This window comes from Lagopus leucura, unplaced genomic scaffold (assembly GCF_019238085.1).
Source record: "Lagopus leucura isolate 7727_CA_CO unplaced genomic scaffold, USGS_WTPT01 Super-Scaffold_100002, whole genome shotgun sequence".
Taxonomy (NCBI): Eukaryota; Metazoa; Chordata; class Aves; order Galliformes; family Phasianidae; genus Lagopus; species Lagopus leucura.
In genome coordinates, this window is record NW_024962263.1 from 36,791,145 (window position 1) to 36,818,920 (window position 27,776).

General features: G+C 35.7%; 1 protein-coding gene across 4 annotated transcripts; it reads right to left on the minus strand.

Moving 5' to 3' along the window:
- Positions 1-249: 249 nt before the first annotated feature.
- SOCS6 (suppressor of cytokine signaling 6) lies at positions 250-27,776 on the minus strand. 4 transcript variants are annotated; one of them, XM_042870060.1, is made up of 2 exons: positions 27,698-27,776; positions 250-6,132 (listed from the first exon to the last, which is right to left on the minus strand). In XM_042870060.1, the coding sequence occupies exon 2, from the start codon at positions 6,004-6,006 to the stop codon at positions 4,402-4,404; it is 1,605 nt and encodes a 534-aa protein (XP_042725994.1). In that variant the 5' UTR covers positions 6,007-6,132; positions 27,698-27,776; the 3' UTR covers positions 250-4,401. The 4 variants fall into 4 exon arrangements, with proteins under 4 accessions (XP_042725994.1, XP_042725993.1, XP_042725995.1 ...); XM_042870059.1 differs by lacking the exon at positions 27,698-27,776 and adding an exon at positions 27,569-27,630; XM_042870061.1 differs by lacking the exon at positions 27,698-27,776 and adding an exon at positions 25,565-25,636.

The following is a 27,776-nucleotide window of genomic DNA, read 5'->3' on the forward strand; positions in this document are numbered from 1 at the left end:
ATACGCAAATATTGTAAAAATCATGTTCTTGAAAATTTTACTCTTTGAAAACTAGGCATTAATACAATTTGTATATGGAAATACTTCATTTTGAAAAGTCCATTGAGAGTGGTAAAAAGAACATATGGAACAGCTATAATCTATGGAATCTAGATTTTTAAGTCAGATACTCAAATCTACAATGTCAGGTTGGTTTTTTATTTTCTTTAGTGTTAGAACTTCATCCAGGTATAGAACACTCCACAGATCTTCTTGTGAATGAAATTTTTATTTACACACTGTATCCAGAAGCAGATACATAAATCCTTATACAATTATTTCTCCAAAATGTGCAAGAAATTACTATAATTTTGTTTACAAACCAAAACACATTAAAATCAATGGACTTTGGATAATTCACTCTGTGGCGTGCTTAGTACAAATAGTGCACACCAGGTCTGAAACAGAGAAAAGTGTAAACTACAGCAATCTGGATTGCAAGTATTAACTTCATGGCACTCCATCATCACTATAAAAATTCTTTAACCCGACATAAAAGTCATAGAAAATTCTTGAAGATTTTTTCACTATCTTTGTAGAATTTAGGAGTTTCCAGACACATCAATACCGTATAACGAACTACCACCTTGTCCATTTTTTATTTATAAAGGATGTTTCTAATTTTTATTCTTTGCAGTCATAAAAAGATTGAAAGAAATGAAATTCATCCATAGCTTAGCTCAGAAATTGAAAATACAGTAACAGAGAAATACTTCCTCAACAGAATCATAGCCCATATATTGCTGGTATGCCATGTAAAATTTATAATTCCAGTATTCACATAGATGAAATGCATCACAAGAAAAACTGCACAGATTTCACTTAGCCCAGCACCCAATATTCAAAGAAAGAAATTGGCCTTAACAAAATGTAAAGTCAGTTCATTGATGAACAAAGAATTTAATTATTAATTGCATTTCTGATCCTTCTGACAGGAAAGCATCTTTATCAAAAGATGATATTTGCTATGTCAAGAGCAGGATAAGTGCTGTATCCTTCAAATTGATAAAAGAATACAAGTTTCAGTTGTTTATAACACTGACCTATAAATTTTTTTAAAAAGAAAAAACAGTGCAAAATTTTGTATGTTCAAATAACAGACATTGTTTTACTCTCTAATCAGCGAAACACAAGTGTTACCAATAATTTCAGTTATTTCATATGCTCAAAAAAAGAAATTTTATTTCAAAGTTTCATTCTGAAAAACATTGTTCCACAATTCAGTTGCATAAAAGGCCTATCTTTTGAACCCTTAAGCTGTTGTGCTGAATAAATAGTTACTTTTCTACTCTATGAAAATGGTAGTCATTTAAGTTTTTCTTAGTGTAGCTATTTTAAAAGTCCTCAAAATATCTGCAGTTATTTTCCTTTTTGTTTGTCAAGGACACATTGTTTCTCTAAATTTTACGAAGTAGACATAAAACAATTTTTTGTGGTTACTCTGAGTATTTTAAATTGTCTCATAATTGTTACTGTGTTTATTCTATATTAATATCTCTTATATGAAGTTGTAATTACCCTTAAGGTTTTCAAAGTATTTTTTCTGGGTTCTTTCTCCTGGCTGTCCAATTACCTTAACATAAAACATACTGAGAAATTCTGAATAACGAAACCTGTAAAAATAAGTATTGGGTTTTTTGTTTTTGTGTTTTGTCTGCTTACTACTGAAGTATTTTGATCTCAGTAGAAACATCACCTCCATTTTTATCAAGAAACAAAGTGCTATGTGGTCCCCACATCCTAGGCCTCCAGTACTTTAAAATGTTCCTTTTGTGGAAGCTTTATAGGAGGGGGAAAATGACAAAAGTAAGTTGACCTCATTAAACAAATATAGCAAGGGAGGAATTCAAGAACTGGACAGCTGAACTACAGTTTCAAAAATCATCAACACATATGAGTGAACAAACAAATCTGAAAAGGCATGGGCACGTGTTCTTACATATTTTTCAATTCAGCAATAAGAATGGGATATTATAGATTCAAATACTTTGATTTCAACGTAGTAACTGCTAAATTAATGCATGTGGCATAGTATAACTTTAATGCATTCAATAGTGGTATTTAATGGCAAAGAAAATATTTATTATACAACAATCTTTCAAAGATTCTGTAGAATGCATAGGCCCTCCAGCTTGCACAGGGAAAGAATTTTTAAAGTGAAGTAAATGCCAGAGGTTTTTTTCCCAAGATGTATGCATCTGAAAACTATAAAAATGATTTTCTTTTTCTCCTCACAGACAGAACCAGAACACTGTACCATACAATAGGTTATTGTGCCTTTTTTGAATAAAGTTAGTGATTCTGATTCAGAGGGGTTAGAGCTGGGGAGATGTCAGTAGAGGAAAAAAAGAAAACAGAATTCACACTTGCATACATGCATCTCAATTGCAGAAACAAATTATGTATATAGACAGCTCTGATTTATTTTTTTTTTTAATTTAAAACTTTTACCAGACTAAAGAAGAAATCCTTACTCTTACTTCCTTAAAAGCAAAGGCAGCCTTTATCTACCTTTGTAATTTTTTTTTTGTTTTTTTGTTTTTTGTTTTTTTTTTTTACTTTTTTGTTAAACATTATGGTCAAAAAATAAATTAAAAAAATATAAATTTTGTCTATCAATTCAGGCAACCCAAGATGTAGTGCTATTACACCACCTTGCAGCAATAGTGTATTCATTACTAAATACTCACTTCAGGGGGCAAAAGGCTAGATAAAACAAAAAGAAGAAAATGACCTAAAAAAAGAAAGCTGTATCAAAGATAAACAGCCCTTTCTATGGTGATGTTTACTAACTAGCAACTCCTACTAGAGATGGGGAAGATGACACTCTGAAATACTAAAATCTAGGGACAGAGGGAGGCGGGCAGAGTAAGCCTCCCTCCCAAGTCTGTTAGCCATGATCCCTTTAACATAAAAGGGACAGAATCACGGGCAAGGAGGAGGAGTAAAAAAAAATTAAAAAAAGAAAAAAAGAAAATGAAACAAAAAATGTCATGGATTAACATTGCAAGAATGAATGACTGCAGTGTGGAACCTGTATTCCCAACTAAAAGTCTTTTTCCCTATCAAATGTCAGAATAACTATAAGCTTTTCAAATGCCAGAATCTTCGACAGATATCATAAAAATTTACTTAATGGATTCAATATTTCATATGTCAAAACATATTTCATGACAGTTAACTGAAATATTTTCTGTGGTCGTTATATATTCAAACCTCCCCTCCCCAGAACATTGAGGCCTATGAGAATAGAGCTTTAGAGATTCATTTCAAGCAACTTCCATCCAAAATATTATTAGTCCTATTTTTTCCTTTACAGAAAAATGGAAAATCCTGAAACTTCTAGTATTTTTAATAAATATTGTAGAAATCCTCCTGTTAGAAGTTTTACCCAATCCCTGAAATGGTTTATCAGTTCGTATTTCAGTAAAAGCTTTTCCTAGAGTCTTCCTACAATTTCAGGGCATATTTTTGCCCAAAGGGAGGTAAGAGGGTGAACAACAGAAAGAGGGGTCCTGGTGGGAGTTTGCTCATTTAACTGATGGCATTTAAAGATATTTGATGTCATCCCGATACTGCAACTTCCTCATAGGTATGATGAATTGACACTCACACACTTCTTTTTTTAAAAGGCCATTTTTAGAAGAACAAAATACTGAGACAACAAGAAAGCTGAACCAACTTTCTCAAACACAAAGTAGTGTACAGACAATACAAGGCTTAAAAGAAAGATGTTTTGTTCTTTATTGGGTTTGGGTTTTTTGTTTGTTTTTAAGATATCTGCTGCATAAGCATGTCTTTATCACACAGCTCTTCCATATTAGAAATTTATAATTAGGAAACTAAGAAATCATTTTTAGGATAGATGTAAATTCTTTAATTTAGAATACCAATGTTTTAACCATGATCATCTTTTTCAAACAGGCTATTTTAAAGGAATAAAAATCCATTGAACAAGTTTCATTGACTTTTACTTATGGTTGAATACACATGAAATGTGCTTTCAATGCATAAAAATCACAGTGGATAGCAGCAAAGGACTTGGGGGAAATTAAGGATAATTTGATCATTCACATTGTGATTAATCTGCACATTGATGAAAGATAGCTATTTCACACTTCTAAAAATAAAGTTGAGATCATTCTTTACAAAAAAATAAAAATAAAAAGCCCCCCAAAATACACAACCCCCCCACCCAAAACAAACATAAATCCAAATGCATTACCTTTCTTTTACACACAAAAATGAAATATTGTTATGGCAGCAAAAGATTTTGATAATAATGAAAGTTTGTAAACTGTAATTCAATCTCTTTTGTTGTTGTTGTTCCCAAAGTGCAAGATGCAAGATTCCCAGAAGCTTTCAGTAGTGCTTTTCCTGTAAATAATCCTTCATTTTGTTTGGCAAAGGCAGTTTCTGAATCAGGTCTATTCTGGTGTACTGACGTATTACAAAACGACACAGGTATTGTAAAGAACGCACCTGCATAAACCGAGATACTGGATTTGTTAGTCTCACTGGATAAGTTGCAGATCCAGGCAACCGGGATCTTGAATAGCAGAAAGCTCCATTTTCAGAGTCCCTGATCGAATGTTCAATTAGGTCAACTATAGACGTATGCCCCTCCACATCTGGTTGTTCATAAAAGCTAAACCTACCATTTGAATGTTCAATTCTAGTGTGAAGTGTTTTCCCATGGGAACGAAAACTCAAACTTAAAAGATAACGGTCATCAGAACTGTCTCGAACAAGAAACGAGCCATCAGGCACATTAGCTAATTTTCCCTCTGCCTCCCAACGCGTAATGGGGCCCCAGTACCATCCTTGTTTTGCAAGTTTTTTCAGTTCTTCTGTGAGACTTGTCACAACCATAGGACCACTGTTCTGTACAGAATCATAAACTCTTCCAACTCCAGGGGCAGTGTTAGGATCAAAATTCAAATGGCAGCGCATACTTTCGGCCACATGGGCATCAGTGCCATTCAATCCATTAAAGTTCCTTTGGATTTGATTATTCTGCATTGGAGGTAGCAAAGGTGAAAGTGGAGGGACATCACTGTGATTAACTCTTGGACTTTGCAACATGACTCCTGTGGTACCAATCAACAAACCATTCACTGTCTGGTCCACAAAGATATCCGGTGCAACTACTACATCCTGATCCACTTGACTCTCTTCTTCGTGGAAAGCATTTCCTCCCACTTGAGAAGAAACAGTTGAAACTTCCATGGGTGAGGAACTATCCAGACAGTAACTACGTGATCCTTCCAAAGGATACATTCCCTCATCTAAAGGCACAGTATACTGAATGTAGTCCTGAGGCATTAATCCAATAACTACAGGCACATGTTCATCAATATGAAGATGCAAGTCCCCATTCTGAGATTCCGTATTTTTTAATGCATTGTTTTGTTCCTGGAACACGTTTTCTGACTGCAAGTCATGGAAGTCCTTTCGAACACCATTCAGTGCTGGGCCTGGATTAGAGGAATGGACCAAGGCCTTGACTTTCACTTCCATTTTTATGCAAGTCTCTTCTGAATTTGTAGGTCGAAGGGGCCATGGAGTTGGACTGTAATGATGATTACGGAGGGAAGTGGATCTCAGAGGTCTTTGAGCTCGCACATCTTTGAAAGTTATTGGAGCAGATGACGAAGAAAAGGTGTCATCATCTGCAGAACTTCCAGATGGTGTGCTGCCTTTGCCTTTTTGCTTTTGTTTTGCTGAAAGCCTCCTTTTTAACGTACCCATTAAACTTTCACTTTTTGATCTATTTTTGCCTCCTTTTTCATCTTCACTATTGACTTCACAGCTAGCCAAATCTTTACCATAGCAGCTGCCAAATAGGGAGTCATCTTTTCCAAATTCACTTAAAGATGGCTGTTGAACCACTACAAAGTCACTTTCATCTTTACTTTTATTTAAGTTAAAGGACTTGCGAATTGTTTTGAGACTAATTTTCTTCATTATGACAAGTTACCACGTCTGGCTGATCAGCAGTGCTTGTGGTGATATAGCCCTAACACATGCAGAGCAGCTTCTGCTTCATTTATGTGTTTTATCCAGCCCTCATTTAACTTCAAGAGCCATCTCCTGGAAGCAAATAAAAAAAAAAAAAAAGAAAAAAAAGAAAAAAAAAAATCAACTTCACAAAAGAAATATTTTAAAAATTATCAATAAAGATATATTTTTTTTCCCCTCTAAACAAAACAAAAATTGCAGCACTTGAGTAAAAGGCATCAAATAAACATATGGGGAAAAAGCTGACTTGGAAATCAATGAGACTCCAAAAGTGAATCTGCCACTGGTGCCTTGATTTCCACAACTTCATTCTGCTTTTATCATGCTATTTTAAAATACACACATATCACACGCACATATATAAAACCGTAAAGCAAAGAGACATCTCTTCCAGAAAGCATGTAAAAACATCCCCACAAAAATAACTGCAGAACATAAAATGATGTAAGATACAAATCCCAATAACAGTCACACATGCTTTAACACAGATTTAATACAGATTAAAGCATGTTTAGTCACAGTCACACTTTTTTTTTTTTTTTTTCTCCATAAGGTAGTAGAGCAAATCTCAGGTAATTGTATAATTACAGGAAAACTAATTCAAGTCAATGAAAATAGAAAGAATTTAACTGCAAAATAACATCTACTGAGAGAAAATAATGGAAGCCCCTTCCCAAAGCACTATAAAAAAAAAAATATTTCCAAACTTTTAGACACAAAGGAGGTAATTCACAGGGTTTCATTGCCTAGTACTACTACTGCTGTTTAGTACTTCTGCCAAGACTAAGCGGACACATCTTCTCAAGTCCAAGGCAACTGTTCCACCTGGCATTTTCTATAGTCCTGTGTACACATACAAACACACACCCATAAGCTTGATTTTTCAGTTTCTTTTTCTTCAGCATTGACTAAACCAGTCAAAGAAGCAGTGCTGCAGAGTGGGGAGAACAATGACAAGGAAAATAGAAGAGATTGGGAAGTTGTTTCTGCCTTGAAAGTACAGTACTTTTAGTAGCAATCATTATGCCACAAGCATACAATTACACAGCATGTTAGCAGAACAAACTGCAGCAGCAAACTTGGCCCCTGGGCTAAGTATGGCAAACTGAAAGAGACTGTGAATCTTAAAATATATAGGTGGATAGACACAGGCAGAGAAAGAGAGAGCCATCTCCCCACTTTGAAGACAGACACCAATTTTCGCAGACCTCAAGAACACAAATGCTAAACAATCACATCAAAAACTAGCTAAAAGACAGTGAAAGGAATCTAAGGATTCTGAACTTTTTCTCATAAACAGCAGAAATGCTGAAAGTTTGATTTACACAGATTTGTATCCTAGCCTTCAATTCTTTACCATCTGCATCACACTACTCCAAAGACATGTTCTGTTTTTATAAATAGGAATTTAATATCTAAAATAATCTCAAAAGATAAATCTTTCTGGCAGCATATATACAGAAATGACAATGTTACACTTTGAGAATGACTACTGAATATGCTTGAGCAAAACGTGTTCTACACTTATCAGTCTACTTTAACAGCTGATATTTTTAATCAAGCAAAATGCATGACTGCCCAAATTCTTGAAACTCTCTTTCTATACTAGTGATATTTCACATAAAGAAATGATAAAGACTTTTAATTCAAATATAAATCACCAGATACAGTGTGTGTGTGTGTGTGTGTGTGTATATATGTTTACATTCAGAAGTCCAGCCCATTAATCCAGGAAAAGATTATAAAAATCCAGTGAATGACAGTCCTGGCCGAAGCTCTCTGAAGCAAACTGAGAACACCAACAAATCAGATGAAGTCTCTAAACAAGTTTTATCTAAAAGGAAATCATGGTACATTATGACATCTTACATGTTTTTTTATCCAAGACAGAAAAAGCAAAAGTATCATGAAGTCAAATACCCCAACTGATCCAAATATTCTTCTTCATTTGTACTAGCAAATGAAAAAACTAGCAATTCTGCATTACATATATGTTTAAACAGTTCACAATGTGAGATAAGCTAACATACTTGCAAGTATAAAATTTTTCACTGTCTGCATCCACAGAAGTTCAAACAGAAGAGCTCAGCATGCATTACTTCCTGGAATACATTAAAATGAGTTGCTGAATTTCATCAGAACTCTCAGCAATGCAGCAGCTTCACAAGTATTTTCTATATCACAAGAATTACAGCATCACTGAAGTCTTGCATAGATGTGCTCTTCCAGTGCCATCTGCTGTACTGTGCATTTAAGAAGTCTAACTAGAAATACCTCTGGAAATGTTTCTGGCAGGTATTTGTAACTATAAACATGCTCTGGAGCACATTAATGCACTGCAAAGCTTGGTTACTGTAAGCAGTAATATTTGGAACACCGACTGAAAGCAGGAGAATAATCAGACCCAGAAAAATAATGAAATATTAATGCAGACTAAAGAGTCAAAATGAAAGTTTGGCTTATCAACTTTCAACTCAAGCTCATTTCCAAATCCTTAAAATTATGCAGATTGATAAAACATAGGCATCCTGACTAACAGTATCAGGAATTACTATCCATTACTATCCATTAAATACCATGATCCTCTTTGTGCTATTAAAAATAATCAAACCTAAATATGTATACCTCATATTGAAGTGAAAAAAAAAAAAACTACCACCAACATATTAGTCAAAACATGAAGTATTAATGAACAGATGCAAAGCTAAAGCTTTACAGGCTGCTTATCTTTGGAGTCAGTCATGTGCTCACATACTGCTATTACACTGGCACTAAATTTATGAAAAATTTTGAAAGCTAAAAGTAGCACTTTGTGAAATCTAATTAGATGCTGCAAAATGGTTGCAATGACTAGCAGTCAAACACTTACGTCAGTGCATTGTATGCAAAAGTAGAAAAGCAAAAGTGATCATCTATATTTACATGGCCTTCAATCATTTCTTATCTATTTCACACTTCCAGATTAGATATACTCATTTCCTGAGACAAATCTCATGAAAAAATTCTGCCAAAAAAATACTACTACCAAAATAAAACAGCATTAACACTTAAGGATTGAGACAAAAAAACATCATACTACAAATATACAGCACAATGCAACTTACAATTATGCCAAGAATTGCCAACTTTTTAATAAAAATATCATCAGTAAATTTTGTCTGGTATTATTAATCAATAGTGCTTCAGATAGCTTAAACTTTCCTAAAAGAGATATTAATCTGTTCATTTATTTCCATAAAGTGAAATAGTATAGCATTTAACTTGATTTAATTTTTTTCCCTTGAAAAGTCTAGAGATAATTAGAATACATATAATATTTACACAGAATCACAGTAAGAACTGCATCATTTACAACTTCCAGCCAAGCATATCTTACTTCAAAACATTTGGTGCAGCTGTGTATGGAGCTACAGTGAAGAGAATAACATTGACAGGGGAGGAACAATCATGAAAAATACAGATCTGGTGATTTATAAGCTCAACTTTACAAAAAGAAAAGCTTTTCCACTATGAGACCCGTCAGGCATCAGAACACATTCCCCAGAGTTGTGTAATCTCTATCCTTGTAGGTTTTCAAGAGTCAACCCTATAAACTCTAAAGAAAGCTTGTCTGATTTCAGGGCTAAGGATGCTGAACTTGAGATGTCCTGAGATTTCTTTCAAACTGAATTATCTTTCAGTTCTATGACTTTAAATATTTTGTACTGCCTGAATTTTTATTAAACTTAACATTTCTTATGGACTTCACATGAAAATCAATGTTTGAAAACACTTTGGAATTCCAACTTTCAGTGCAGTACTACAGATTCATTAATTCTAGTTTTGCTATTGCAAAAAGAAGAGGATTCCGCTTATAAAGAAAATGCAAACACTAGAATAAGCTGCAATTGTTGTACTGTAACAAGCTTCTTTGGAATCACACCGCATGAACCAAGTAACATGCTTCAAATTTATTACATTTTTAACAATTATTTTTATACTCATACATAAATACCTTTAAGTAAAACAAACAAAAAAAGTTTCTGCATTCTTGGGGTGTGACAAATACCAGATTTTCATTACAGTAAGTGAATGAAACCTGCAGAAGTATGAAGCGTCACTCTCCTACTGTCCCCCAAACTCTTTCTAGAAAATACCCATCCATTATTTGGCAGGACATCTCAATAACAGCATCATAAGGAAACACAGATAATATGAGAAGTAGTTTGTAAATTCCTAAATATCTCTATATATTCCAGCATTCCTAAACCTTCTGACATAAATTACCAGGAAGTCATTTTGCATACATGTTCCCACTCTTTTCACTTCAACAATGAAATCTTTATATGGTTGGAAGTTATATCTTTATACCAGTAACAGAAAATATTGATTCAAGTTATTTTCTCCCACCTACTTGTAGTTTTAGTCATAGAGTTACATATAATATACTCATTAAAAGAAAAGAGAGACTAAATACCTATTTCAAACACCATCATTATTTTTACAGAACATTTTATTAAATGCACTGTGGCAGCTTTCTGACTAGACTTGCTGCTAGCATATGGTGATGGTAAGGCTTATCACTTTCCTGATCTTCAAGTAAACTCCTACATTACATTGCTCTTTAAAAAGAAGACTTTTAAATGAATTCATACAAATTCCACTATACGCTCTTATGTTGAAAGTTCAGACTACCTTGAAGACAACAAAATACAGTTTAAGTAGTGTTCATCCATTACCAAGCAAATTACTATTTTCAAATGAGTATGAATTTTATGAAAGTTGATATCATCCTCTCTTGAATACCTTCTTTTTTCCTCAAGTACGAATAAACACACCTTCATATAGAACTAGAACAAGGTAAAGAACAGATAAAAGCTCAGTACTTTCTACTCATATAACAATTCAAAAATACTTAATGCTCCCAATTTTTAAGTTAACAAGGCAAAAACTTGAACAGAGTGTAGATAGTATAGACCATCTGTTTAAAAATCCACCTCCTATGATTCGAATAGCCATGGAAATTTCTGTCTGTTTCTCTGAAGGCCAATATAGCTGAACTGGTATTACATAGAGAAACCCTAACCTCTAGCAAAGAATAAGCAAAGTATGCCTTTAATAATTAGTGGAAAAGTGAGGTAAAGTAATGAGGAAAAAACTGACAGAAAGAGACTTCTTCACCACTATCCATCCATAGAATTAACTTTATGCAAACCAGTAATGGAACCATTTACCTTCACTCCTAGCCCCTGTTGGAAAAGGATGTTTCTTGATCTGGAGATCTGGACTTTATTAATCCATGCTTGCAGTAAGTTCTGTTCGTCTTTCCCATATTTGGTTGCAGGACAGAATATTTCTATCTGATTGGTAATATTCCTCTGGGAAATTAGTGAGGAGTGTTAAATGGCATATTTGTATTACAGTTTATCTGTGTATATACAGTACTGTAACTACAATGATTGCATAACTACAATAGCCAAGGCCAGTTACTAACATTAAACATCTTTGCCCAAAGCTCTATCACCCTCACACAAGGATGGACTGACTTGACTTGAGCTACCACAGGCACATTCATCCTGTACGCTAAACTGAAAACAGAGCTACCTAACATGAGGACAGAAGCCAGAAACCATCATCTCAAGATCAGTTGGGTGTCATTAGACCAGCACTGCCATGAGAGAAGTGAGCTCTGGGGAGGCGACTGACCAGCCATCTCATTCATTCCTGTTAAATCTTTCACCAACAGGTGGGCATCAACACCAAAACACAGAGCGAAGCACACTGCAGTTTTTCATACACTTGCTAAGAGTGGCACAAGTACCATCTTCCACTATTTCTTTTAAGCAGGCATTTGATAACATAGTATACTGCTAAAAAAAAAATTTCAAGCATGCTGAGAAAACACAGGAAAAAAAATAAAGCCCCAAGCTGGCTTTCAGACCCTCATGAATAGTGAAGGGAAAATGAGCAAACAAAAGTAACAGCAAATCAATTCATGCCAAATCAATAGAGAGACAAAGTGAACCATTTCTGCTGAATCAAATGACAGAAGCTACTAAAGAAACCTGTTCTGCATAGCAGTTGTGCTTTCTCTGTTGGAAATCATATCCATCAAGTGCACATAAATCTTTCCTTTTCTTTTTTATGCAGAAGCAGACTAAGAATGAGAATAATGCTCAGTCAGGCTCAATTTTCATCTCTTGTTATTTTACCAGCCTGCACCAAACTGTCTGTCAGCAAACATTAAGTTTAGTTTCATAAGCAAAGGTTAGATTTACCACAAGATGATATACAAGAATTTCAAGTAGAACTCCATCCCACTTCTTCCTAAGAGAAGGTATATATACCAAAACAATTCTCCTCTGTTGTAAGGTATGCTCGTACCCTCAGCTTGGTAGCAGGGAAAACTTTATGCTTATCTAAGATATATACGCAATCCTCCTAAACATTAAAATAGCTATGTGAGGAGTCAGAGAAAAGTTGCAAGACTACAATGCTCTACAAACCAGCTTCTCATTTAGCTTCAAGGACCAATAGCATGTTTTGTAAAATGGAACAAGTTTTCAAACAGATTTGCTAAAAGACGTGTGCCAAGTTACCTGTAGTAAACTGTACACTGGCTACAACAATATAACGCTTTGGGCAATGAACCTATTCTGCACCTTCTTATTTGAGAGCAAAAATAGTGTCTGAAATGAAAATAGCAAGAACTAAAGAAGGCAGGGAAGGATAACCAGTAAAAAAATGCACTTCTATGCTTATTTTTATGGAAAAGTACACACAAATACTTGAATCAGAACATATGTTGAAAAGAACCTATCCCATCATACAAATGTGGGCACCAGAAACTAATTCTTAACACAGTTTCTTCTTGAACCCAGATACGTATCAAAAGTAATTTCAGAAATACTATCTGACTATTTAAAGCATATGCCAGAAAGAAAGAAAAAAAATCAACCAGAATATTCTCTCAAAGTGATTTTCTGGTCAGCATTAATCTGACTGTTCTTTTAATATTAACGACAAATAATATGATTGTGAGAAAGTCTTTGAATCCTTCTCAAAGAAGGAATGAAAATACTGAGATATGCAACAGCTGAACATTATAATTTGTTGGCTTGTATTGGTGATGATTTTCCTTTAAAAGTTTATCTTTTCAATTTGAGCTACTTCAGGATGGTGTTTCTCTTCTTGTAGAAATACTGCCACTGTAGAGAACTACTGAAATAAGAACAAAACCTGCTGAAAAGGGCCACATGCCCACAGATATTTTGATGAAAACATAAAAGAGGTGCTGTGCATTATCTTTCACACATTATCAAAACAAACTTTCAGCTTCTCAAACCAAATCAGCATCACCAATCAACTTCACAAACCACCAGACATACTGAAAGGGCAATATAGAAACACACCTCCCATTTAGTGCACGTACATGAGTGCCTCCGTCCTCAAAAATACTCAAAAGGAAAGAAACGAGGGGCAAGAGGGGCAAGAGGAAAATCCAGGAAAGTTAACAGAAACACTACCATCACAGAAGTTCACTACACTTCTTGCCAGTATAAACCTACTTTTTATGTTGCTGCTCTCTCAAAATTAAGAGCTGCTAATTTGTAATAAAAATCACATTTGCCTGTCCAGTTCAGCTGGTAAGAAGATGAGTTGTAGTTTGAAATCTGGATGAAGTAGCATTTGTACACTATAGCACCAACCAAGAAGTAAGACTGGCAATGACAACTATGCTCTTCTTAAGCACAATATAGGATACTCTCTTTATGACAAGAAGAGATGAAAAACCTAAGAAACAAGTCAAGAGAACTCTACAGTCACATTCATTAAAAAAAAAAAAAAAAAAATGGCATCAAAAAAGCACAAACACAGAAAAACGTCCTGTACAAATACTTTCCAGGTAGTAAAGTTACTTTCTAAATATTAAGGAGAAAAATCCCCTTTGTTGAAATACCCCAAGTTACTATTAATTAAAATAAGCTGAGTAAGACCATATTTTTCTTCAAGTAATAATCCAAATTTAGGCATCTAATAAACTCCACTAGTACGAAAAGAAACATTGTTATAATTCTAAGTTCCATCTTAAAAATAAATAAATAAATAAAAGTTCTTATTCCGTGGAGTTTTAACATATGCAGCACAAGTTGAAACAAAAAAAGCTAAATCAAGCTTTCAGAATAAACAGATGGAGACCAATTGGAAAATGTATGACTGAAAAAATAAAAATCCTTTTTGTCCACCCTACCTACAATTGGAGGATCTTTGACTTAAGATTCCCACTCCTATTTTCAGCTCAGAAAAGACTGCTTCAGCACTAGAAGATGCAAGCACACACACATACACAGTCAAACAGTAGTCTTACACCACTTTTTTTTCCTATTACTCCATCTTGGATCTTGCAACTCATTAAGGCTGGACCTGTGGCTTCAAATCAACCGCAGAGAGATTAGCTTCTGACTGGGGATGAAACATACTTTAAATTTATATGACCAAGTAGGCAGCTCTCTGAGATCTTTGCAGCTACCACCCTCACCACCTCTACTGTGTCATTTTCAATAACAGTAACAGCTTTCTTTCGTTAAAAGATACCACTCTATCTCAATATAATCATCTCAATTTAAGTTAAAATGTAGCAATCCTTTATAATGCAGTTAACCCTCTACATAAATAGAAAGATTAAGTCGACCCATTACGGTCTGAGTGGAAAGAAAGCACAAGGCCTTGATTAAAGAAAGGAGCAAAAAGATCTTTTGTATATAATGTTTAATGTTGTACAACATTCGTACATTTCACTTAAATCTCAAAGCACTGCAGAGGAGGAAGAAGCAATTAATAAGAGAGGAAGGGACTGACCTCTGCTTTCAGACTTTCTTTACTTAATTATCAGAGGGGCAAATACAATTTATTTGCTACAAGGCACCACAGAGATCTTACCCTTCTCCTTCAGACCACATAAAAAAAGTTTAATCTCAATACAGCATAAATACTTGCCTCATATAAAAGCATTAATTTTCCACAGAACTTAAAGACTTAATAAATTTCAGACTTGCACAGACTCCTACATCTGTTCCTTTAATTTTTAAGTGCATTAAATCTGTTGTTTCCCTTACTTTCTCAGTGGAAAATTCTAAAACAACACAGAATTCAGTTTCTATATATGGAAACAGCTCTATTCTATATATTCCTCAGCTGTGTGAAGTGAAAGAAATCTCATTTCTGTGTGTGAAATTCATGTATTTTTTCACTCATTGATTAAACGCTTTTTTCCAAAATAATAACCAATTGTTGTGCTACAAATGCACATCATTAACAGAAACACAACATGCATAATAAAGTATATGTTACCATTCAGTCTAAGCCTGAATTACATTAAGTGAAACATGAAGTACCTGAGATGAAATTGCATCGGCTGAATTAAAATAAAAAGTACTTCTAGACAAGCCTGGATTTCCCAATCCTTGAAAAAATAAAAACTCGATAAGCACTGTTTTATAGTAACTTATGCAGACTATAGGTCCTACTCAAGAAACCGAGTTCCCTACTCAGTTCTTCAGAGGTTAGAGTTATATTCAATAAATTCAATACAGTTGGGTTTTGTCTTACTTTCTGTAGAAACAAAGCTTCAGCAAGCAAGGCTCTTTCTGTTCATATGCATCACATCCCCTTCAGGACTGCCAAAGTTTTAATCAGAACAGCACATAAAGGGCATCTGAAGTGAGACAGCAGCCATTGCAAAAATTCATATATTCTTAGAAAAATAAAATCCAAGGCATGGACATCGCTAAATACAGGAAAAACTTCCTCTGGAGTTCGAAAGTTTGTACAGAACAAGGGAGGAAGCTCAGATTAAATAGTCCCAGTCCTCACTGAGCCATGCGTTTCACAAAACTTTTCCACTATAACACAAAAAATATTTAACTCAAAATATCAAGATATCACATATGTTAATTAGAAGCAAAAGTGATTTGTTATTGTGATGTAGTTTTTATTTCTGAGTAACAGACAAAACAAGAATGGTTTATGCAACACTGTATCAGTAATAATGAGAAATCACAAGAAAGAATATTAAAAATTGAAAACATTTTCTGTATAACATTGGTTCGAATTTTGAGGTTTTACTTCTGAAATCTGCTAGTTCCACTAGCAATTTTACTTTCCCCCAACTTGTAAAATAGTCACTAAAACTATCAAAGACAACTTCTGAAACAACTTCTAATCATTTACTTTTCCTCTTAAACAGCAGTACAATGTGAAACATGGTTTTATACCCTTTTTCTGAGTTGTTTACATAAGGAAACATATCAAAAATTTTCATCAGGGCTCAAAGTTCAAGAACTCAGAAGTTGAGAAAAGCCAGAAGTTGCCTATGCAACTCTTTTCTGTCTTGCCTCATACAGAAAACAAAAACGCTTACATTAATTCTATTCTTCATCAAGCTTTGAAGTGTATGATCCCATAATTTACTTACAGCATACTAATTAAACTCCAAATTCCAGAGCTCACAAACAGAATTATTGGCTTAATTAAGGATTCTTGCTGTCTCTATATCAGACCCTTAAATGTTAATGCACAGGCATTCAATGCTCCATTCAACACTTACTGAGCCAGAACATGGCGAACTCAAGTTCCACTGTTTTAGATGGATTCATAAGCTGACTAACAATGTATATGCACCAATGGGACAAATTCAGGTGATTTAATTCCAAAACCTGAATTCTGAACTTTAATGACGTGATTTGAGGCAGGGAGAGTTTGACTTGTAGGGGATCTTGAACAACTGCCTACTTAAAACTGAAATCTCCCTCATATCTCCATGAAAGTATATAATGTCAACAGAACAAAATGAGCATGACTCAAGTACTTGATTGCAGCAGCAAGTTGTCACCCACTAAAGGAGATCAATTAGTTAAAGCCTGTGGAGCCTTTCAGGAATTTGCTGACAACACAGAAATAAGCAAGAACAGAACTTTAGGTTTCATCTTTCTGATGTACTCAACCTTTCAGGATAGCTTCTACTGTTGTCCTCTATTTAGTAATGATTCAACTTTCTGACATTCTGTTGAATTCTGAAGTCTTTAAAGAAAGTAAACTCAGACAAATAGGCTGACAACATTCATCTCTAGAGCTTAAACTTTATATGAAACAAGCACTTATTATGCTAACTGGTGTCTCCATCGAGACAGAGCATTCTCACAGTTCCTACCACGTTCTGCTTGTGACACTACAGATCTGAGGCTGACGGCCTGCTTTCCAAAAATACAGTTCAAAGCAAAGTACATTTTGACAAACTGCAAAGGTCAAAGCTACAACCAGCCTAATCTAAAATAGATTTAAAGTATCTGATTTTCATCCAAGCTAAGATTTTTTTCACCATACGTGACTCCCCCAAAACTCAACAGGGACTGCAAGTACGTGGGGCATAGAAGAGTCAGGTTCCTTACAAGCCCACAGAAACTAAGACCATATAGTTAAGATATTGTTAATCAAAAACCCTCTCCCCTACACACACAAAACTGCTTAATCAAGGAAGCACTCAAACACCAGAGATGCTTTTTTGTTTCTGTAGTTTTAAATTAAAAACTCTTTAGCAGCCCTTCACTTTATTTTTGCATACAAACGCAGTACTCTATCTGGGCAAAACTGTACCCAGGCCTACTTCATGGCTATGCCTTGCTCCTCAGGCATGTTCTGAAAGGGAAACATGAAACTGGCCTGTCATCACCTCACAAAATCACATCAAATAAAATATGAGCACAAACACTTTTTCTTCTGGGCATCATGAGAAATGGATAAGCTATTGCAATATATCTCTGCACATCACAAAAAGAATTTTGCCCCATGGGAAAAATCAAATGACAAATTCTAGCAACCTGGAGAGCAGTCCTAGGCATGATGGAAGGGAAATTCTTAGTTATTCTTCTTTAAGATATTCTGCTGTGAAGAAACAGTTTAAGAAAGACGAACTGGGCCAGAAAGTCAGTCTGTGTATGTGCAAAGAAGGGAAGTTTTGGGTAATTTTGCATTTAATCTTGTATTGTAGACAAATGTTGCCCTGTAGAACCTAAGCCCAACGTAGTTCACCCACAATATAGAACAGTCCACAATAAAGAAGAGTTCAACAAGATGCTTCACTCAAACTTCAGAATCTGTTCTTAATGCAAAAGTGTATATAATACAAGTATAAAGAACTCAGTCTTGCACACAGTTACATTAGCATCTCATTTCTATTCTGAACACCCATGCTACTCAGCAAGATGCAACCCAACTGAGAATAATATTGATTTGTTTGAGGCTCTGAAAGTACCTAAAAGGAGGGAAAACTTAATTCAAGGAAAAGGTTTGCATACAAAAACATTTTTCTAATAATCTTATAATTTCTTCCCAAGTAAATAAGATTCACTCTGTTTCTCTCTTTCCTTCTTTCCTCCTATCTACACATAGTAGTTATCAGATTCTTAAACCCATCTTCATCACGCTTTTAGGTATCAAGATTTTAAGGTTGAAAGAACCACAACACATAGAAAAATATAATGTTCATCACTCCATAAGTATCCTACACAATCTTCCTTGTTACACACAAATGATAACATTAGCAGTTAATATTACAAAAGGGGGTTAAAATAAGAATTTTGGTTTAAAGATAAATATTTAAGATGAAAGTAATAAAGTAAAGTAAAAAGTAAAATAAAGTGAAGTGCCCAAATAAAGTAATGATGACTTCTTTCAAGTGACTTCATAGCTTGTGTTGATAATCAAACTATAACATTTCCCATTACTTCTAAGTAAAACCATTTGATTTTTATGGGCAAAGACAGTAATAAAATCTCCTACAAACTGCAGTCATCACAAGCTAATATAATACAGAAGCAAGTTACTTCAAAAAGCTGGAAAAAATCATTTTAGTTCAGTTTTCGAAAACTATGGTATTAATTAGGTTTAGTTTACCAGGCATATTCTGTAAGTGGAATAAAATTACTGATGAGAGGTGAGAAAGACCAAATTTAATCTGCCTTTCAACAATCTGAAAATAAATCCAAGAATTCCTGTTGTTTGAAAAAAAAAATATTCCCCCCAGTATTTGTTCTTACTTAATTGCTTATTATCAAATTTGATAGTTTTATGATATTTAATAAGTACACAAAATCTCTATTGCCTGCATCTTCACTTCTAACTACCCCGTTAATCATATTAAGCTCTGAATACAATCAAATTTGGTGGCATTTGAGGGGAGGGGGAGAATCCTCACTCATTCTTTCAAAACTCAAAGCACATGAACGGCTGTAACATAGCTAATCACATTCTTCACATTGTGCCTTGATAAAGCAATATTTAAGTAATACAGCAGTAATATACGAAGCTTCACTTGCAGATTCTGAAAACATTTCCAGAATCTTCAGAATCAGAAAATGTTTCATACGAGGCAACTAAAGAAAGATCATGTACCATCATGTTTCTTAGAGTACTGCACGTACAAACAGAATGGAAGAAGTCTCATAATTCTGTTCTCTTTTCCACCGTTAAGATTCCAAATTGTTTTTCTTCTACTCTTCGTTACAATATATTCTGTTTCTAGTATCCCCAGCATTTTTTTTTTTTTGGACTCTCCATGATTGACAAGCTAGCCTGCCAGTTACTAGACAACACTAAGACAATTTTAAAGCTTTATGTTTAAGAAAGCTTTAAAACTTTATGAAAGAATTAATCCTTTGGAATGGGACATTTGAAAATGATCCTTCTAAACTGTCATGATTATTTTATTAACTGTGTATTCCCTACTTAAAAGTAAAATTGGTACGTTTGTTAAAATACGTATAGAACATTCTGTCAGGATTGCTTTCACCCCAAGTCTAACCAAATCTATACACAGAATGATGAACACTATCTGATACCATAACCAAGCCTCTTACGGATTCAGTTAATGAAAGAAAATCAGGGCTTGTTTACAGGCAAACCAAAAAGAAGGAAACAAACCAGAGAATGTGAGAGGACTTTCTTCTTGCTGCTTAAAGACTGGGAGATCCTCAGTCAAGATGAGACCCAAGAGAAAAATTTCCTCCTCATAAAGTGCCTCCTGTAAGCATGCAGCTGCTCTCAGAATACACTCTGGCAGAAGAGCCTGGACGTGTTGACCAGAAAGTGCATTCTGACTGTTTTTCCAAGTTCTTAGGACCCAGTGCAGACAGTAATCCAAGCTCTGCATTTGGGAAAATAAGAATGTAAAACACAGCTTATTTAAAATATTTTCCCTCCCATTTTCAGTGGCAGAAGGCCCAATAAGAACAAACAGTAAAGTAATTACCTTTTTCATGATTTATAGCTTGGCCATGTAAGAGTAACAGTAGAAATGGCTGTCTTCAAAGTACTGTCAAATACACAAGGTAAACACACCTGTAGAGAGTATTATCTCCATCTAATGTCAAAAATTTTATTATTTTGTTTCCCTTAAAAAAGAAAGTAAAACATTACATAGCTTTTCTAAGTTGACAGTCCTTTTCAGCCTAGAGTGGAAAAAAAACACTGCACAACTAGTGCATTGACTAAAATAGGAACACAATTTTTACTGCATGGGCAAAACTTCTTAGCAATTTTTTTTAATGAAGACCCAATTTGCCAGAGTTTAGGCTTTTCACAAGACTGCACCAGATCTGACAGAGTTTAGTCTACATGCAAATTCTGTGATTTTGGGTCAAAACTACACCCTCTTAATTATTCATAGTTAAGATCTTTTTTTCTTTTTTCATGTCCCATCCAAACCTACACTGCAATAATCAGCAGTTAGAAACATCCTGCTATGGACAGCACATCTGATGGAGAAAGAATATCTTCATTAAAGTTTTTAGAGAGACACTGTTTTGTCCTGATGCAAACTGGAAAGCTCTCAGGTTGGTTGTTGTTGCATTGATTTTTTTGTTTGTTTGTCATTACTGCCTGGGGTTTATTACTGTTGTTGTTAAGAGATATTCCACACAGTTCCAAATAAGCTGATTTTTATTTTTTTTTTTTTTTTAATATTGAGTATCAGCCCAGTAAAGATCAATTTATGAGCAGACATTTAACTCAATGGCACTGCTCACAGTACAATATGTTTAGCTTGCACTTGAAGAACTGGAGTGTTAAACTGAGGAACTTCAAATTGGTGTATAAATTCTTAGATGCAGGACCAAAGATAAAGTTTTCATTGTCTATATGAAATAACATGCTGCATGAAATTTATACAAACACAAAGTCCTTAAGATAGCTGTCTCCAGAGTGAGGTCAAATTTCTGCAGAGCCAGGAGTAGAGGAGCTCTGCTGCAAAAGCTAGCTGAGCTTGAAATTTCAAACATGGAGAAAAAAAAAAAAAAAAAAAAAAAAAGGGAGACATATATGCACACAGAATCTGCCTTTTCCTCCTGTTCTCTCTGGCATAGATTTAAACTTATGTACACAATAAATAAAATAAATGTGTTAACCCAATTAAAAAATGAAAATAGATACGTACATTTCAATGTTCACACACTGTTTTCCACGATAAACCATTTAAAATAACGCAAATTCCAAGAAGCATCTGATTTTGTGGCATGCAAGGCTTCTGATTCCCTAATGACACAACTCCCCTTCATTTTGTTCTCTTGAACATCACTGAACTACATTTCAAACAGCACTACAACAAATACGATTGGTCAGTATAGAGTCTTAACCTTTCAGCAAGGGACTGAAAAATATTTACATTTTCATTTATTTTCCCAAGTTACTAGATTTTGCCCAAAACCATGCCAGAGACCTATGACTAATCCCTAATTATTTCTCAACATTATTTATTACTAACCAAATACTCTCTTTTCTAAAGCCAAGAAAAGGAGAAAAGTCAAAGTTTCAGAACGCATTGGATCAGAACTGGTTTCTTTGGTGGTTTTTTTTTTCTTTTTTTTTTTTTCTCCTCTGTTTTCCACTGAAAAGAGTACAGTGAATAGGAGGGGGGAAAAGCCACTAGACACCCACCTTACAGTGATCCAGGCGAGATCTTAAATTCAGCCCAGAGACTTAACCTCTGAATGCACAAACCGACTATTCTGGAATCAGTCTCCTTGGGCTGACCAAAATTCCAGCCTGCAAGCCTTTCCCAGTGCAAGTTTCATCAAAACCAATATGCTTGCACAAACAGCTTCTGTTCAGTGAATCCAGTGAGAATTCTTCAGTCACAGAGTTCTCACCAGCATCTGAAAGAAGAGTGTCATCCTGAAAAGCTGCCTATCCTGTTTTTGGAATGCAGCTTCTACAAATCTCACACTATAAGGCACAATTTCTGGAATCAAAACCTCTTTACCTGATGCCACTGGTCTGTATTTCTGTATTTCAGTTATTAAACTCCTAATCTGATACCCAATCACCAGCCAAAAGAGTAGGTAAGGGATTCTGAGAGTATTAAAACCCATTACCAATGTCAGAAACACAGTTAATACCATAGCTTGTAACTGCCCAGTCTTGTAGCACTTCCCAAGGCCAAGTCTGGGGATTCTCAGAACCAGAAGGACAAAAAGGAAAGCAAGCTTCACCACTATTTCAGAGACATCTTGGGATCAAATATTCTTCAGAAACATTTGGAATAGCCTACTAATTTATTCTTGACCTTTTTGAGGAATACAGACTGCTTTAGAGAAGGGAAAAAAAAAAAAAAATCACCTACTCAAGACTCCTACAAACTGCTGTTTTAGCAGATTTACCACAGAACGTCAAGATTAATTAAGAATAAAACTACTCAAGAAAAACAAAGATCACGCACTGTAAAAGGAAGCCTGACTAGAATCTCATTTTCAACGATTTTGTCATCGAGAGTAACAGTCTATGTGTTGTTTTAAGTAATGCAGAATATCCCTGAGGAGCAATAACTAAAGCTTTACCTCTATGGTTTCAAATGCTAAAATTTATCCATTTATGTGCTAGCTACATGTATCACATTAACTTCAGACCATCAAAACCTTACACAAGTCTTCTTACAGATCGGTATCTAACTATGCAAGTTAAATAATACAAATACAGCTGCTGATTATACACTGCTTTGGGAAGCAAAGAAAAATACCACATATCTGTACAGTTTACCTAACAATACTCATAGGTTCATTTTCATTGTTTAATTTTTTTTTTTTTTAAACTAGAGACCACTTAACAAGCTATGCAAGAAAAAAAAAAAAAAAAAAAAAAAAAAATAACATCTATTTATACCTTCAATGCCAGAAAAAATGGCTCTCATCCAAAACTGTTTTACAGCAGTTTACAGCAGAATTATTTGGTTTTTATAACAAAAAGCACACATACCTTACAAATCTAAGATTTTCTAAAGCTGCCAACTTACTTGCACTTACTGATGAAAAAGAATTTTTCATCAGAATACAAGAAACCTCATCTGCTCTGTGTGTCTGATATATACATAATAGGAAGCAATGTTTGGAAAGCAGCAACTGGACAGAAATACCTACACAGGACATCTTTAGGTTGAGGTTTTGTGCAAGCAAGACAAACATTTTCTATATACCTTCAACAGAGTTTTAATGTCAGAGGCAGAAGATGACAGCTAATTTCTTGCATCCTCAATAACCAAATGAAGATTTATATTTAACTTGAACAGTTTTCTTGGCAACATAGCATCCAAGGAACAACTTCTTAGGTAATAATATGGCTTACATCCTTGTCATAAACAAAACCAACTGAGCTCCAAAGAGTTCAAAGTGTTATATGAATGATTAAGGAAACAGAAAAGAGACACTATTTTATCTCAGTATTTTCCAGAACAACAAAAACAAGAAAATAATTATGGCAAATAACACTTTATTTAAAAACAAAAAGACAGTAATTTTCTGTTCTTGAATCCATATTACAGTCTTTAGTGAATAGTAATCAGATTTGTAAAGCCATACACCTCAAAACTTGCTGAAGCTATCTGGAGCTGCAGATGCTTATTCCTTGCATGCTCATACATGACAGAAAAGTCAGAAAACCATGAAAACTGTTACAAAAAGAAAAAAAAAAAATCTGGAGTAACTTAAGTAAATCTAAGAGCTCAATTTTTAACACTGATGTGAAAGTTTTAATTCTGACAGTAAGCAGCCTAAGTCAGAATCTGTATTATGATGTCTTTTTAATATCAGCCTATGCAGATTCTAGCAAGGCTTGCACAACTTTATATATTTAATATATTAGACAACATTTCACATACAGCCAGCTTCATATTTGCTATCCAGGGCAATAATTCACAGCCAGTTACTTGTTTTAACTGTAAAAACAAAAAAAAGTCTGGTTTTTAACTACTAGAAGAGGCTGAATTAGGTGAGCCATCTTTGTTTTATTATTCTTATCACAGAAAATCACAGAAATTCATTTAATGCATACATACATGTTTTGATTTGGAATGCAATTATTTTCAGAGAAAAACAGAAATAACAATAGCAGAAGGGATCTACTGATCACCATTTATCTTCAGGGTCTGTCATATTAGAAGCATATCTATCTCAGTGGAACGAAGCTGCTTTTTAAACATGGATAGTGAATATTCTATTAGAAGCATGATCCCCTTATTTTTAAATAACATAGTACTGCACATATCCTGTCATCTGATATTGTCAATGAAAATTTTCAGGATTTTTTTCCTTTTGAAGGATACTTCACTTTTCTATTAAATGCAAATACACTGGGATCCACACGAGCCCCTCACAAGGAAGGCTCACAAAAACTTAGGAACTTTGTATCAAGTACATTTACGGTCTTCTGAAGGCTTATATGTATTTCCAGAAAATAAGCATATATTTAAAAAAAATGGAATGAAATTAGATTTTGGCACAAGCATAAGGATGAGGAAAATTACTAGATATTGCTGTTCCTCTTAAAAAAAAAAAAAAAAAAAAAGGAAGCAAAGTTCTGTATTTCTCTTAACACTCCACTGAAATATACAGTCAATTTGCATAAGAACTCTACTCTGTTTTTCAGTCCCCACCCTACCCAATTTCCACTCAATAAACTTCAGTACTTGCACTCACAAGTTAAAGTGTATTTACTTTTATAATATCTGTAGTATATTTTCCTCCATGCAGCATCACAAGCCTCTCTGTTTTGTTGCTAATGGAGCCATCCTCTCTGTTTTGTTGCTAGCACACATTAAAGCCTTACCAACAAGCCGAGACACACCAGCAAAGATCAGTCTCCTTTCCATTTACTTCTCTATCATTCGCCTCCCTATGGCATGTTGTACTACCAAAACAGCACTACATAGGCCCAGGGAGGAAGTAAAGTAACAGCAAACATGGCACATAATGAATTCCCCTGAACTATGGCCTCAGTTTTGCCAGCAATGATGCAGCAAATATGTAGTCAATTCAAGGCAACACTACTAGAACAAGTCTTTCAGACACCAATCCTCTAGTTACCCTACAAATACAGAAGTTTTCATAAAAACATAAAGAAATTAACATGCTTCTCAAGAACTCTTGATTAAGAGTCCACTCTCTCTCCACCTCTTCACTGCATTAAGCAGAGTAATGTGATCTACCTGCACAGCAATGGGGACCAAGTTGTTGTTTTGTCCAAACTTCCTCTTCTAGGCCTAACTCAAAGTATCTGACTGACCCACTTCACAACCTAGGAAGAAACAAATTAACAGCATGGTAAACATCAGTAACACCAGTATCTTTTTCATATTTTACTGAGTCAATTTTTAAGATTATCCTACATTGTAACTTACGCTACAAGAGCCCTTAGTTGAAGGTATCTAGCACCATAAAGACCCTCCCGAAAGCTTGGGAAACAATACAGCGCTTCTTCTCTACTGATCTATAGCAAGAAGCTTCTGGGGATGTTAGCAAATGCACATATCCACATAATACTACAACAACTCATACTTTTAAGGTTTAATTTCATTGAATCTTAACTGCCAGGGGAAAAAACCCAACAACATCTATTTAAATCTCAAAAGTCAGGGAATAGGTGCTTGATTCAAGTGTACATAACAGGTGAGCCTGCTCTAAGTGAAAGTTCAGTTCTAAACTTAGTGTGATGCTGCATAATAAGAAATATACAATAGAAGTGAAAACTTCGTTAAAGGTTTTCTTCACTAAAGTAAGCACTTCGAAAAAGCTGAAATCTGCCTTAGTAAGTTAGGCAGAAAAGCATGAGCTACAATTACTCTCTTGCTGTGAAAGACTCCAAAAATACCTAGATATTCTCCGGTGGTTTACATTTTCCAGCCAAGCTAGAGTAATTTATCTCATAACTATGCCAAAGCTTACATATTTTCTACAATCCAAGGATGGGCTAATTGACGTGAAACAAAAATAGCATCCAGCCATGGCAGAAATGCAGAAGGATTATTCTTCAAGTACTTCTATAGAAATCAGCTCCCTAAGACAGGAGGCCTGCAGCAGGCATTTTTAACTACAGGTGTGCTAAGAGGTTGGACATGGTGTAAGCATTACTGGCAGGCAGGAAAGAGGGGTTGAGACCTCATCATGAAAGGGCAGAAGAATATAGTAACTGGAAGAGACACTTTCCCATTCCAAAGAATATTCTACTGCTAGTGCCTTCTTAACAGAGTAACCTTCTCTGCAGAAAAATACTATCCTGCAAATTATCACGGTTCTAAAAATATGGGGAGAAATGATGAAAGAACGAAGGAAAAAGAAAGACATTCAAAGCATCTCACATCACAGCAGCATTCTCTGCATCTCAAAAGTTCAGGGTTTTGGAAAGGTCTTTCTTAAACAACAGATTGGCAAGGACCAGAACCAGTTGTTTCTGACCAAAGCTACACCATTAGGGAAAGAGAATGGAAGAGGCAGTTTAAAGAACAATAAAAGCTAGTAAAGTTTCTATTTGTTTACCTGTTGTTTGGATTTAAAAAATATATATATATATATAGAAAAATCTTAAGCTTTTTAAGCCTTTTAGTGCTGCCTGTCTCAGCTAGCAGTGCTTCCCTTACCCCTTACACAGCCCTTGGCATACCCTCAGTTAACAATAACATGACATTTACAGCTTCACCTTCCGCGAAGCTCCTTCACAGTGCAAAGCCCCGACAGCAATAGTACAAAATGACACCCCTGGCGACCTGCCCAGCAGCAGACCCTTGCAAACCCAAAAATGAAGGCAGATGGATGTGGAAAGGAAGCAGCCTAATTCGGCCGCCCCCCGGTCACGGCACAAGGCAGCTGCATGAGCACTGGGGCAGCGGCCCAGGGGAGGTGGGCACAGGGCCGCGAGGAGGTCGGCGGCGGCCCCTCCTGCCAGGCGGGGGCTGTGCAGAATCCCCGCGGCCCGGCCCGGCTGCTCCCTGCCCGCCATGCAGGCCGCGCCGCAGCCCCGCTGCCTCCGCAGGGCCTGGCGCCGCCGAGAGCTCGGGGCGCCGCGCAAACAAAGGCAGAGGAGGCCGGGGCTCGGGATGAGGGATGCGGGCAAGCTAAGAACTGCACCGTCCCCATCCTGGCTCTCCATCGGCTGCCACCGAAGGAAAGAAGAAGGGAAAAGAGTGGGGGAAGGCCGTTGCCCCGGGGACGCTCACCCAGCGGAGGCCGCGGTGTCCCGTTCGCGGCGCGGGCCTCTCTCCGGGCACCTCGGCGGCGCGGCCCGGCCTGAGCCGGCATCCGTGCTGGGCGGCGAGCAGCCTCTCCGGGCGGCGGAGCGGACTCACCGAGGCGGAGGAGGAGGAGGAGCTGGCGTCGCTGTTGCTCTTGCGGGGCCCGGCCCGGCTTCGGCTCGCTCCCTCCCTC

Bases quoted from the DNA above. Each gene is read 5' to 3' on its own strand.
- SOCS6 (XM_042870060.1), bottom strand. From the start codon at position 6,006: ATGAAGAAAATTAGTCTCAAAACAATTCGCAAGTCCTTTAACTTAAAT.